The sequence below is a fragment of the Zosterops lateralis genome (genome assembly GCF_965231275.1).
Source record: "Zosterops lateralis genome assembly, chromosome: 31".
NCBI classification, from domain to species: domain Eukaryota; kingdom Metazoa; phylum Chordata; class Aves; order Passeriformes; family Zosteropidae; genus Zosterops; species Zosterops lateralis.
The window spans coordinates 5,513,684-5,528,289 of NC_139791.1; the positions used below are offsets into that span (position 1 = coordinate 5,513,684).

At 47.6% G+C, this 14,606-nt stretch overlaps 3 protein-coding genes across 3 annotated transcripts in view; 1 reads left to right on the forward strand and 2 right to left on the reverse strand.

Moving 5' to 3' along the window:
* The window catches only part of LOC310920762 (olfactory receptor 14J1-like), a gene marked incomplete at its 3' end in the record, with an annotated part of 1,005,486 nt that overhangs the window by 670,312 nt on the left and 320,568 nt on the right, over positions 1 to 14,606 (reverse strand). The window contains exon 2 of the mRNA XM_083880818.1: positions 9,976 to 10,090. The remainder of the gene's footprint in view (positions 1 to 9,975; positions 10,091 to 14,606) is intronic.
* The window catches only part of LOC310920778 (olfactory receptor 14J1-like), a gene marked incomplete at its 3' end in the record, with an annotated part of 303,434 nt that overhangs the window by 108,708 nt on the left and 180,120 nt on the right, over positions 1 to 14,606 (forward strand). The gene's annotated exons all lie outside the window — the stretch shown is intronic.
* On the reverse strand, positions 7,817 to 8,749 carry LOC310920770 (olfactory receptor 14J1-like; the record flags this gene model as incomplete). The annotated part of the gene is made up of 1 exon (XM_083880825.1): positions 7,817 to 8,749. One exon carries the CDS (start codon positions 8,747 to 8,749, stop codon positions 7,817 to 7,819), a length of 933 nt encoding a protein of 310 aa, XP_083736951.1.

Consider the following 14,606-nt stretch of genomic DNA (forward strand, 5'->3'; position numbering starts at 1 on the left):
ACAATTTCTCAGGCTCTTGGTTCTTTTTTTTTAGTTCTGTTGTTCTCTCAGTTGCCCTGATGAACTCCTGAGAACTCTGAAAACAAGACTGCAGGTGGCTTGCTATCTACATTTTGGCTGATACGCAGAATGGCTTAAGTTATTCAGATACATCATTACAATTCCCCCTTCTTCTTTCCCCCTTCTTCAGCCAAACTTTTTTTACTGCATTTTCTGCCAAGCGAGTCACCAATTTTATGCTGCATGGAATAATACAAAGCAAAAGTATAATGAGAGCCAATATTTACAATGCACCCAATGCACCCTGTGATACCTTTCAACCAACCAGTAATTAATTCTCCATCCCTCAGACCATTCATCCAAGCCCTAGTTTTTCACAGTTAACTTCTTCATGTTATCTTGTAGTTGCTTGAGTTTCCTGTCAATGGATGCAGAATGGTCAGAGAGATTCATGCAACACATTCCTTCAAAATCTTCACACCCGTGCCCATGACCTAATAGCAAAACTCTATAACAGCTCTATTTTGCAGTGTTCTGTGTCTAATATCATCTACATCATTGAGCATCTGATCCAAAACAGCTGAAGTTATACTCAACTGCTCAGCTGTCCACCACCCCAACCCACCAAGTGTAGTCAAAGCTTGAGCAGCAACAACATCTGGAGTAAAGACTGATGCTGTTATTTGTGCTGGAGCCCCCTAAGATTTTATGTGATTGCCACAATCAGATCCCAAGCCTGTGATCACTCCTTTAGTTCTCCTGCCATGTCCCACTCTCCAAATTGTCTGATTCAGCATCTTGCACATGCTAGGGGAAAACGTGGTTAATTTCCCTAAATAAGAATTAAATTGAACTAAACTAATTACTCGGAATTGCAGGCTCTGCCTTATCTCCACAGTTTAGAAAGAATACCTGGTGGGAACATTTGTACAGTTGCATTTTCAGCCGCATTTCCAGAATAAGTCCAACTGGGGAAATATTTAATCACATTCTGATACCATGGAAAATTGAGGTTAAGGATGACACTAATTTTTTTTAGGACATGAGACGAGGAAATTGCTCATGTGCTCTGCTGTTAAAACAATTTGCATCTTTTTAAGGCTATTACCAATTATCTATTAAATGTGGGACAAGATAAATAAAAAAACTGCAATCAAGAAAACTTATTAAATCCAATCATGCCACTGACACAGGTTGTCACAGCATGAGAAAAATAATGTCCAATGTCTCTAGGGGAAATTAAGATAAATGACCATTATTTTAAAGTCCAAATAGTTGAGATTCAGGGAAAGGTCCATTAGCTGAAAATGTTGATTCTTGACATCACTAAATGTCTTTTTGAGAACCTGGAACAGGAAAGAGCTGAAGAAGGTTAGTAGGAACACTATACCATGATGATGACATAAGGCTTTTGTTGACAAGTTTCCTCTGTAAGTCTCCAGACACATCCATCTTCTGGCAGTCCTACTTTTGCTCCTGTTCTGATTATGAAGGCTGGATGGTGATGAAGTGATTTCTCTTCATTTTTTCTCAGAGGCAATTGATGTCTGATCAAATGAATAGATGACTACTTTTAACCTGTTAATGATAAAAACACATGCACTTCTTCTCTTTCAGTTAATTAATCAATTGAAAAAAATATTTTGAAAAACTCTGCTATATTGATGAAGTGGATTTTCCCTTAAAAGCCTGGAAACTCTTTTGGGAAACTTCATGCAGCTAGGTTGCAGAGTGTTTTTTCACTCACTTGTTTTCTAATTGTATGTAGATTACAACCAAAAACTTGGTAGATCTGAACACATAGAGCCTCTAGCAGATGTGATCTGAGCTCAAAATTGAAATTTAGATTTGATAACTCTTTTCCCAAATTTCTAATGTAACTATTGCATTATTCTAGCATTTTTCCAAATTTCTAATATAAATATTACAGCATTCAGAATTATCTGTTGTCCAAAGTTCTGATGCACATCTTGCAGTATCCAACCCTCTCAAGGCACTAAATTTCCTCCTCCCTTGTTTCTTTGGGGTTTTTTAACAGCATGCATGACTCTTGCTAAGAATATGAAGGGATTAACAAAACAAAATTATACATGTAGTGAAACAGGAAACTGACAGCAGCAGGAATGAGTCAGGTATAACCATTAGGAATATTTCAGATAGTACACATAATCATGAACACATGTGAAATTAGGTAATTAGCAATCTCTGAAATACTGTACCATCATCCCAGAGTGTGCACACAGCTGATAAACCACAAATCAGTGAAGGTTTGGACAATCGTTCTCCAGATAATGATTCTCCAAGCTCTTGTCAGAGATAGGTCCAGCTGTCATATCCATAGGGTCAATTTGCCAAGTCGAGGCAACTTGAATATTGTTTTAATGCAGAAAATACCTGGGTCTGTTGGCAAATTTCCCATCCACATAGAGCTAAGCCTGGCCACTGTCTGAGCTCTAACTGGAAGAGAATTCCCTAGACAGATTTCGAAACAAGGTTCCTAAGAATCTTAGGGTGAAAGATTAAATGAACCATCTAATAACTGGTCTCCTCCAAAATTCCCTCATGATAGGGATGCCTTAAATAGAAAAGCTGTTAGAGTGCTTCTGTAACAAGAACTAAAAGTCACAATATCATTGGTTCAAAGGAAGTTTTCAATGAAGTTCAAATATCGTTTCTTAGAACTCTGAAAAATACTTAAAAATCATGAGACAGCACTGGGTCAAACCACTGATCTAGTGGAGAAACCAGCATGAACTGCTGGAGAACAATGTAACACATATTTCAAACAAAGTCCTTAACAAAAGCAGTTACGAAACGCTTAAGGCAATTAAGGAAAAACTAAATACAATCTTGAAACAACATGTGTTTTTTAAGAAGCCAGCTATAAATATATATATATCAGTTGTAACTATCTGAAAAAGTTGAGATAATATATTTCAAACATTCATGTATTTATAAGTGTAAAATGAAACAAAAAGAGAGGTAAAATTAGGAGCTCTTTCACCAAATGTGTTGGAATCCATGAAACAGGAAGGAAGCAAAAAGAGACTGCACTGACAAACCCAATTCAAAGCTCAAAAGACACACAGCTTCCCACAGCAAGGATGGACAGCAACACTCCATAGAGAAAAAAGACCAGAGAGTCTACCTACCACCTAGAATAAGGTCCTCAAAAACTTCCACCTTCCACTCAAGCTCAAAGATGTTAGGAAAATTAATCCCCAACCGCCAGAGATTTATGTCCAAAAAGGAGACAGAGGAGTCCTTTTACTTTATTTGAATAAAGGGAGAGGCCATGGGGCATTTCCCCTGAGGTCTCTCAAATTTTGGAGGATGCAGCCCCCTATTTTTATCCTAATTTCCCGGCCACATTTCCCTCTCTCTCTCCCCATTGGCTGAGATACTTGAGAGTTACAGGCTTCCCAGAGTGCCTAATACCTAAAATTCCCCTTTAATGTATAATCCACCTTTTTATTTTTAATTCTTATGGAATTTACAGTTTTTCCCGTTGTTTCTTTCATCTTTCAATATGCAATTTCATTTATCAGCAAACCTACAGTTTGTTTGTAAAGGCAAATATCTTCTTTTCCATTCATCAATCAGTGGGATCTTTCCCATTGTTTCTTTTATCTCACAGTGCTAGTTTTATCTGCCAGCAGACCCAGTGCTTGTTTGTAAAGACAGGTCTGTCATTCCTCTCAGTATCAATCCCAATAGTGGTCAATGAATTAATGAAAGGAATTGTGTTACTTAGATCCAATACCCAATCCATTTTGTGGTCGTGAAAAATGTATAGATTTTTTAATATAAATATAAAAAATCAGTAATAAATACACAGAAAAATATGATAAATAGTTTAAAATATATTTATAATTTTATTAATTATTTGAATATTAATTATTAGGGATTAAAAAAAAAAATTCTTTTATTTTGGGATTTCAGTCCTAGGTGGGTGATGTCAGATATGCTGAGGCTGGAGGTGAGGAGCAGGTTGTCCAAACAGGGTCAGCCTGCAAGGGGTCATTGTTCTACCTGCCCAAACTTCCTAAAGAGACATGTAGCATCAAGATCACTTCGGGAATGCTTCTATTGCCTCTTCTCTGAACTGTAAAATTAAAAAAATACAGCCTCGATTAAAAAAACATACAGGAAGTGCACTTTGAAATCTTCCTCCATAAGAGAACTCCAAACTGACTCCAAGCAGCTGCACAAGCCCAGGAGACTTGAAGACAATTGAAGGGAGACAGAGAGCACCCCAAGGGCTTTCTGTATTTTCATGAGCCCCACACCCTGGATTTGGGGCTGAGTCCAGGAGCCCCAGGCACTGAGAGAAGGTTGAAGAAGCTGCTCAAGGAGTCAGAAGCAAAAGTCCAAGTCCCTTGGAGCATCTCTGGGCCCCAGTGAGGGCAGGGAGTGCCAAAGGCTCCCCAGGGACTGGTGAGAGCAGATCCTTGAGGGCAGGATTGCAGGGAGGCCAAGGCTGTGAGCAGGGAACTGCAATGCTGAGCAAGGCCTGGGCTGGTTGGAGGCAGCAGAAAGGCCAAGGGCTGAGCCCAGGGCTGGGACAGCAGGGCCTGTCCCTTGCGGGTGGCTCGGGGCTCTTGGTGGGGCACTGGGATGGCAGGGGCAGCAAGGGCAAATGTCCTCAAGCTGCAAGGCCTGGCAGCCTCCTCAGGGAGGGGCCAGGCAGAAGCAAAGTGCAGGCCCTGAAAGGAAAGTTCCTCCTGTGGGGCCTCCAGAGGCGCTGCCAGAGCCCAGGGGACAAAGGCCTGGCTGCCTGTGGCCCTGCCAGCCCTGCCCAGCCCTTGGCCATGTGTCCTGCAGGCTGTGCCCCCTGTGCTGCTGCTGCTGTGCCCTGGCCGGCTGCACACGCCCATCTCGCTGTCCCCCCAGCATTTCTCAGCCCAGCATTTCTGTGCCCTCCCTGGGCTCCCTGCACCCAGCGCTGCCGGCTCCTGGCACACAGAGCCAGCCCATGGCCCAGCCTCACGCTGGGACACCTCCTGCACCAAAATTCTGCCCTGGCAGGGACTTTTCTTTTTCCTCAGCTCCAGCCTGAACCTTCCAAGCTGCATTTTGGGGAGGTTTCCTTCTCTTCCCACTGCCAAGGGAAGCTCTGTCTGCTGCTGTTCACAAACAGAGAAGGGCTGGAGGGAGATCAGTGGTGGTCAGAGGCTGTTTGGGGTACAATGACGATGAAATGATTAAGATTTTAAATATTCTTTTAAAGAAGGAGGGGTGTCAACAAAACTTCTACACTGGACATAGACAGAGCAGCATTCAGCCTGTTCAGGATGCAGATTTGGGGAGTGCCAAATCAGGTACTGATTTTTTTTACGGGAAAGAGCCCTTAAAAACAATGGGGTCCAGTAAGGATGGCAACACTTCAAGATGTAAATTTTGAAGATATAGGGGCAGGCTGTGTGCCCAAATATAAGCCAGAGAGTAAAATTACTGCCCTTGCTCCCCATGGAACTTTTTCAGGAACTCAGGGGAAAATAAGAGGCTGTATCCCCTGGTGACAGAGTGGAAGGCAACTCCGGAAATGCTTATGGATGTTGTTAGGTCATGCAAAAAGAAAATTAGGAAGTTGTAAGCTCAATTAGAATTTAACCTGTCTGCTTCTGTGAAAGATACTAAAAATCTTTTAATCAATAAATTAATGGCAAAGAGAGGCGTAAGGAAAACCTCCATTCTTTATTTCGGGGGTATATGGTTACCAAAGATGAGGAAGAGCCTGTGGTACTTAACCCCTTCTTTGCCTCAGGTTTCAACAATCAGACAGGCTGTCCCCAGGACAAGTGCTCTCCTGAGCTGGTAGATGGGCACAGAGAGCAGAAGAGCCCACCTGTAATCCAGGAGGAAGCAGCTGGTGACCTGCTGAGCCACTCAGATGCTCACAGGTGTCTCTGGGACCAGATGGGATCCATCCTGGGGGCAGGAGGGAGCTGGTGGATGAGCTCCCCAAGCTGCTCTCCAGCATTTCTCATCACTCCTGGCTCCCCAGGGAGCTTCCAGAGGACTGGAGGGGCCAATGTGAGCCCATCCCCAAGAAGGGCTGGAAGGAGGATCTGGGGAACTCCAGGCCTGTCAGCCTGACCTGGGTGCCTGGAGAGGTTATGGAACAGATCACCTGGAGTGCCATCACAGGGCACCCACAGGATGGCCCAGGGATCAGACCCAGCCAGCGTGGATTTCAGGATCTGCATTGATGGTCTGGATGAGGGGATTGAGTCCACCATCAGCAGATTTGCAGGTGACACCAAGCTGGGTGTGAGTGTGGATCTGCTGGAGGGTAGGAGGGCTGTGCACAGGGCCCTGGACAGGCTGGATCCAGGGCCCAAATCCAGCCATGGGAGGTTGAACAAGACCAAGGGCCGGATCCTGCCCTTTGGCCACAACAAGCCCTGCAGTGCTCCAGGCTGGGGACAGAGTGGCTGGAGAGTGGCCAGGCAGAAAGGGAGCTGGGGCAGTGCTGGACAGCAGGCTGGACATGAGGCAGCAGTGTGCCCAGGTGGCCAAGAAGGCCAATGCCCCTGGCCTGGATCAGGAATGGTGTGGCCAGCAGGAGCAGGGCAGTGATTCTTCCCCTGTGCTCAGCACTGGTTGGCAGCACCTTGAGTGCTGTGTCCAGTTCTGGGCCCCCAATTCAGGAAGGACAGGGAGGGGCTGGAGTGTGTCCAGAGAAGAGCAACAAGGCTGGTGAGGGGTCTGGAACACAAGTCCTGTGATGAGTGGCTGAGGGGGCTGGGGATGTTTATCCTGGAGAAGAGGAGGCTCAGGGGAGACAAGGTGGTGTCAGGGCAGAGGTTGAACTTGATGATCTCCAAGGTCTTTTGCAACCTTGCTGATTCTGTGATTCTCTGAAACCACCCTTGCAGCAGTATCAGGATGAGCCCTGGGCCTCCTCTTCAGAAGGTGCCGCAGCCCAGGTCCCTCAGCTTCTCCTCACAGCCTCAAAGTCCATCCTGTCAGTCCTGCAGAGCCTCTCCAGCCCCTCCTCCTTGCCCAGAACAGGGAGCCCCACAGCCAGACACAGCAGCCCAGATGTGCCCCCTGGCCTGTGGTGCCTCTGGCACAGGAACAGCACCAGGCACTGCAGGAGCCTGCAGACAATTCCTGAAGCGCTTGGAGGATGATCCTGCTTCCCAAGAGATGTTCCCATGGTGTGATGCTGTTTGTCCCCAGCCTGCCCACGGCCAGCCTGGGGCTGCTCACGGGGCTTTTCTGTGCTGAGCCTTGGCCTGGGTGTGTTTGGAGAGAGCCTGGGCAAGGAGCCTGGAGCCCCCAGGCCCAGCCCTGAGGCATCAGCGCTGCCCCAGCAGTGCCCATGGCCTGTCCCTGCTGCAGCCCTGGCACTGCCACCCCCAGCCCTGTGCCCGGCCCCGAGAGCCCTCAGGCCCTACAGCAACACCAGGGCCAGGAGGGCAGCGGGGCAGGGCCATGGGAGCAGCACTGGCAACACCAAGGGCTGCTGGTGCTGGGCACAGCTGCTGTGCCAGCCCTGATCTGCCTCCAGCTCTGCACACAGACATTGCTGCTGCAGCCCACAAGGAGAGAAGAAAAGGGGGATCTCTGGAGAAAACCTTATTTGGAGATCCTTTAATTCATTTAAAGTTCCTGAGAGCACAGCTCCTTATGGACACAGTCTAGGCCACAATAAATGTGCAAAGAAACAAAAGAAGAGGTCAAACAGTGGCCTTGTTTGCGAACATCAGTGAAAACTAAAACAGAGGAAAAATACCCAACAAGCAAATCAACATGTGCTATCAAAAATGACTTTTATTACAAGTATTGGAAGAAACTGGCCAGCAGTTCAGTGTTTCTGAATTTGTCCAGAGATCATTATCCACACTGCAGCCTTGAGCTCCTGGTTCCTCAGGCTGTAGATCAGGGGGTTCAGGGCTGGAGGCACCACCGAGTACAGAACTGACAGGGCCAGATCCAGGGATGGGGTGGAGATGGAGGGGGGCTTCAGGTAGGTAAATGCTGCAGTGCTGAGGAACAGGGAGAGCACGGCCAGGTGAGGGAGGCAGGTGGAAAAGGCTTTGTGCTGTCCCTGCTCAGAGGGGATCCTCAGCACAGCCCTGAAAATCTGCACATACGAGAAAACAATGAACACAAAACAGCCAAAAGCTAAAGAGGCACCAACCATAACAATCCCAAATTCCCTGAGTTTGGAGTGTGAGCAGGAGAGCTTGAGGATGTGTGGGATTTCACAGAAGAACTGGCCCAGGACATTGCCATGGCACAGGGGCAGGGAAAATATATTGGCCGTCTGCAGCAGAGCATTGAGAAAGGCACTGGCCCAGGCAGCTGCTGCCATGTGGGCACAAGCTCTGCTGCCCAGGAGGGTCCCGTAGTGCAGGGGTTTGCAGATGGACACGTAGCGGTCGTAGCACATGATGGTCAACAGGGAATACTCTGCTGAAATAAAAAATAGAAACAGAAAGAGTTGAGCAGCACATCCTGTGTAGGAGATGTTCCTGGTGTCGCAGAGGGAATTGTGCATGGCTTTGGGGACAGTGGTGAGGATGGAGCCCAGGTCGGTGAGGGCCAGGTGGAGCAGGAAGAAGAACATGGGGCTGTGCAGGTGGCGGCCACAGGCCACAGCGCTGATGACGAGGCCGTTGCCCAGGAGGGCAGCCAGGGAGATGCCCAGGAAGAGGCAAAATTGCAGGAGCTGCAGCTGCCGCGTGTCTGCCAATGCCAGCAGGAGGAAGTGGCTGATGGAGCTGCTGTTGGACATTTCTTCACTCTGGGCATGGTGGGCTGTTGAAAGAAGACATTGACAAGCTGAGACAGATTTCCATGAGTCATTCCTTTATATTGTATTTGGAATCCCCTCAAAATCACTTCTGTTCTCTTGAGAGAACTTTGCTTAACATTTTTGAGTTCGGGTTTCTGCGCCTGCTGAACTGTTGCTTCATCTTAAGCACTGCTCTTAGCATGAACACTGAGTAGCCCAGAGGGAAAACAGAGCTCCCTGTGCCTCAGCACACTCGAAAATGCTGGTCCCACAGAAGTGCCCTTTGCTCATTACACTTCCCTCAATTTCAGGGTGATTTCAATTAAAACTTTCTTGGAAAATAAGTAGTCTTTTTGAAGGGTCCAAAGTCAATTTCCCTAAACCCTCCTCTCTTTCCCTTTTGCAGCTAGCCAGAGACACATTCCAGGGGATGATCTCGATCTCTGCTGTCTGGAGTTGAGCCTACTGGGAGCTGTTTCTCTCTATCCAAGCCTTGTCCCTGCCAGTGCTCACAGAGCACAGCCCAGACCTGGGGGCTTAGCTCTGCCCTGCACACCCCTCCCAGCACAGGCCATTGCCCAGGGGCATCTCCCTGGCTGCAGGGCCTTAAGGGCAGCTCAGACAAACAGAGATGCTGCAAGCCAAGACATCTAGAGGTGCAACTGCTGGTGCTGTCTGTAGGCCGAGGAGGGTGAGGAAGCATTTTCTGAAGGAGATCTGAGGTAGATCTGCTGATCCCCAGGGTGACAGTGCAGGAGTCTCAGTGACACAGACAACCCTGACAGCCCCTTTCCCTTTCCTGTAGGAGAAAGCTGAGAGCAGCCCTGGCCATGCAGCACCGTCTCCATAGCAGGAGGAATTTGCCCTGATGGGGGTCGCTCCTTCCACCTCCAACTTCTCCCCACAGTCCATGGTCAGCTCCTAGGCAGGCTGAGAGCTGCCCCTGGCAGGTGGCAGATGCCCTGGCCTGGCCAAGAGCCCTCAGGGCTGCAGCACCTGCTCTGCACCACAGCCCTGGGCAGCCCTGGCTGCAGCCCCAGCCTCAGCCCCTGCAGCCGTCCCTGGCAGCAGGAGCCGTCCTGCCCTGTCCCTCTGACGGTGCCCAGGGCAGCCCCGCTCTGGAGCACATCCTCCCCCAAAGCAGAAAGGGCAGCAGAGCCATCCTTACAGTGCTATCAGTCCTGTCCTGGCTCAGCTTTAGGAGATCCCTGCAGCCACAGACTTACTGTGTCTGATGAGTTCTTCATGAAGAAGCTCAGAATTTTCAGAAGGTGTGAAGATTTATCTGTGAATAATCTCAGAATTGTCCTTCCATTTGCTTTGAGCCTCTGCTTCACTCCTCTCAGGTACCTGCAGGCAGAGCCCTCAGCCCTTCTGGGCTGGGAGAGGAGCTGCTCCTCAGGATAAATGTCTTTTTGAAGCTCTTGATTGCCAGGATCTGCCTCTGTGCCAGGAGCCCAGCCCAGCTCAGCTGCACAGGAAAAGCACAAGGACTTTAATGAGCCTCTTGGGGCTTTGGTGTTGTTTACAGTGTTGTCAGTTCCTGAGAGTGTTTCAAAAACTTTTCGAGAACTCAAAGTCAGATTCAAACTCCAAAGTTTCTTGAAGTTTTAATGGGTCCCAATGAGGGACACAACTAAGAAAGTTTCCCTAGGTTCCAGTTAGAGCAGAACACTGCAGGCAGTGATGACAGGTGGGGACAAACAAGGCAAAGGTGTCTCTGGTGCTGACCAAACCTACATGTGTTTCATGATTACAAGGCCTGAACCCCCGACTCTGGCAAGGCACATCCTGTCCCTCCCTCCTTGATCAGGGCTCTTCCCAGGCCACTGGGATGTGGGGATGTGCAATGCCAAGGGCAGGACCATGGGGCAGCCCCTGCCAGGCTGCTGAGCAGGGCCAAGGAGGCAATGAGGCCCCAGGGCTGCAAGGGTCACTTGTCTCCTGCTCATGGCTCAGGCCCAGGCCCAGCAGCCATGGCCCAAGTGCTGCAGGAGTTGGCTGTGTCAGGGCCTTGCAGCTGCTGCCCATCCCTGTGCCCTGTGCAGCCCAGGCTGTCCTACGGTGTCCATGCCCTGCACCTCTGTCCCTGCAGGCTGTCGTCATGCCCCGGCTGCCCCACCTGGCTGGGCCCTTCCTTTGCTGACAGCTCTGCCTCCTGCCTGCCTCTGCCTGGCCATACAGAGCCTTGGACTTGATACCAAGAGGGTTCATTCCATTTTTAGCATGCCTGTGAAAATTCAGTGTAGGAACATTCAGGGCCTGCTTTCTCTGCAAGGATGGTTGTAGGATAAGACATCTGGCTCAAGAATGCAGTGATAGAAAAACACCAGGACTGAATCTTGGAAGTTGGAGTGGGTTTTATGGAAATGGGTAAATTGTAGTACAGATGTAGCAACTGCATATAAATAACACTTATTTACAATCGCATGTCCATGCAAAATTATGAGTTACCACACAGTAGACCTCAAGCCTGAATAAATGATGCTCTCTTAATTGCAAATTAGTGTAATGGATTCTTTTTCTGATATTTCGTAAGTTTGATAACAGCAGGGCCTCAAGAACCAAGGAATCTACTGTGACACCTTGAAACTTCATGGAACCAAAATATTTTTTGACAGTGCAAAGCCACATGGAACCAATGGTCCATTGTGATACTGCAGATCCAAGGAGACCATTGTGACACTCTGGAACCTCATAGAGCCCAGGGGCCTTTGGACACTGAGAAACGTCATGGAATTAAAGGTACCTTGTGACAGAGAAAGGCATCATGGAACCAAGAGTCCATTCTGACACAGCAAGGCCTTTTTTGAACAATAGAACCATTGTTGGTAGTACAGAAAGTTATGGAACCAAGGGGCCACTGTGACACAGCTGGGCTGATGGAATGAAAGGTCTATTGTGACAATGTGGATCCAAGGAGACCTTGGTGACACTGTGGGGCATTGTGGAACCAAGGGTCCGTTCTGAAACTGCAGAACCTCATGGAACCAAAGTGACCATGTTATACTATGTAACTTCATGGAACAAAGGGTCCATGGTGACACTGTGGAACCAAGGAGATGGTTGTTTGCAGTATGAAAGCTCACGTAACCAGATGTCCATTGTGACACAGCAAGGTCTCATCGAACCAGGGGTCCACTCCAACTCTGTTGGGCTTCATGGAACCACAAGCCACTGTGACACAGTGTGGCCACATGAAGCCGAGGGGCCACTGTGACTGAGGAACCTCCTGGAACCAAGAGTCCATTGTTACACTGTGGGGCCCTGTGGAACCAAGGGGACCATAGTGACACTGTGGGGCCTCATGGAACAGTGGAGACAATTCTGACACTTTGGGACCCACTGGAGCCAAGGGGCCATGAGAGCATGGCAGGGCCTCATGGAATCAAGGGGACCACAGTGACACTGTGGGTCTCAATGGAATCAAGGGACAATTGTGGTAATGTGTGGCACCATGGAACCAAGGAGATGAATGTGACACTACAGGGCCCCATGGAACTAAGGATTCATGGAACAGTGTGGGACTCATGGAACCAAAAGTCCATTGTGATATTGCAGAGCCTCATGGAATGCTGGAGACCATTGTGACACTTCCAGGCCTCCTTGTACCAAGGGTCGATTGTAATACTGTGAGAGAGTATCAGAGATTCTCTGTGAGGCCACTGTGATATGGCAAAGCCTAATGGAACCAAGGGGAGCCATTGTGTCATTGTGCAGCTCCATGGAACCAAGGAAACCATTTGGACACTGCAAGGCCTCATGGAAGCAAGGGACCATTGTGACACCATGTGGGGACCCATGGAAATAAGGGGCCAGTGTGACACAGCAGGGCCTCCTGGAACTAAGGATCCAATATGACACGACCATTGTGACACTGTGGGGCCTCATGGATCCAAGGGAACAAGTAACAGGTCTGGTTGGCTTGGCCTTACTGGCCCAATTGGCCTTGACATGTTGGGGGTCTCTTCTCATGCACCCCTGAAACACTGGGGCTCTGGACTTCCCTTTTTATGGAAAAGAACCATCCCTCCTGGCCAGGCACCCGTGGCCAAAATTGGTACTTCTCCAAAATTCACTGTATGCAAGGATTTCTCCCAGACAAAAGCTGCCAGGATAGACAGGCTGGGCTTGCCTTGGCCTCCAGTGGTCGCCTCTTTGTCATTAACAAATGCACTGTTTTAATTCAATAAAGACTTTTTATTACTCCTAAAAGAAAAAATTAAACAGAAAAACAATTCAGCATCAACCCCTTTGTTACGTGGGGTCACGGTTATGCTTGTGTTTCCACAGAAGCTAGACTGAACTGGATTCTGACAAGGAATGTGAAGCCTTTCAGATTATCCTTGGTGACACCGCCTGAGGATCCAGCCCTGACATCGACCTCTGAGGATTCGTAATTTTGCCCTCTGAAGAAACTTGTTAGAAAACCCTCATCAGCAACTACATGACAATGAACAGACTTATATCCTTGCTCTACACTGCAAGCTTAGTGGCCAGATAAAGAACTTAGTTAAAGCAGCCATATATGCTTTGGGTGTTATCTTGTGCATAGTTGTTGTAGTGCATTGTATTTTGCAATGCTTACAGAGACTAATTGAGAAATCAATAAAGAATAGTTAATTAGTGCAAAAGGAAGGGAGAGATATAGAAGAACAGATAAGAGATGAAGCGGGGGGAAGGTGGAGCTTGTGAATCGAGATATCTTAGCCTTGGCTGGGTACAGACCATGGTGTAGAGAGAGCACAGATATGAATAAGAGCTAGGAAGGGAGTTGCTTATGTAATTGTAAAGGACTTTAAAACTATGGAATTTTGTAAAAGCTGCCAAAAATTGCTAACAATAGACTATCTGTAGTTTGTGAGAAAAATCTTGTGACTGTTTAGGGGTGTGGCCTGTTTTGATCTGTAGCAAGTATATAACACTGTACAGGGAGAATAATACCTGATTTCAATGGTTTCAATACCTTCAATTCCTTTTTACCCTGACTTCAGCTTAAACTTCAATAAACTTTAACTTCAGCTCAGACTCTGACCTTTTTTGCCCATCTTTTGACTTAAGGCTCCATGCTTGGATTCCTTTTGCTCCCCCCTTTGAAGTCCCATCCCTCAGTGGTGCAGCACCCACCGAGTCTAAGGCTCAGCTCTGGCCAAGCTGTGGCCATCGCTGGTGCCAGAAGTGTTCCATCCAGCCCTCCTTATCTAGGTCTTAGTTCTGGGCAGGCTATGGCCCTGACTGGCTGGAAAAGCATCAAACCCAGGGGTTTTTTGCTTGAAATGAAAGCAAGTCACTTGGACTAACTGATTTGGCTTTACAGAAGCTGAACCCTTTTTTTCCTCAGAGATAAACATGAAAAGCCTTGTCTGGAAGAGGCTTTTCAACTCCTCCTTGTGAAAAGGAGGCCCTTCAGCAATAGCAGACGCTGAGTACCAGCAAAGCATATAAGCAGATATAACTTGCGCCTTATTAATTTTGTTCAGAATTACATCTTTTGTTCCTAATATAGTTGCTAAAACAAGAAGAGGGGAAAAGAGGGGTGCATGTACACCCCCCTCAAGAGTCTTTGGTGTGTTGGATGGAGGGAGACTGACTCAACCGATGTTGATCAAACAGGCTCGATTTTATTTGTTTTCTCGCTTACATTTATATTCTAAATAATTAGTTCATACATATTGCAAAAGCCAAGCTCCTGATTGGTAGTGACTACACAATAGCTTACTTCATGTTATATCAGCATATTGCAACAGTTGTATCGCCTTGTAGCATTTAGTTCCTCTTTTCTCATGATCTCAGTTTCTCTCCCTCAGCCTCGTGCTGGCCTTGTCCTAGCTTCTAGTTACAATATTAGTCTGAGAGC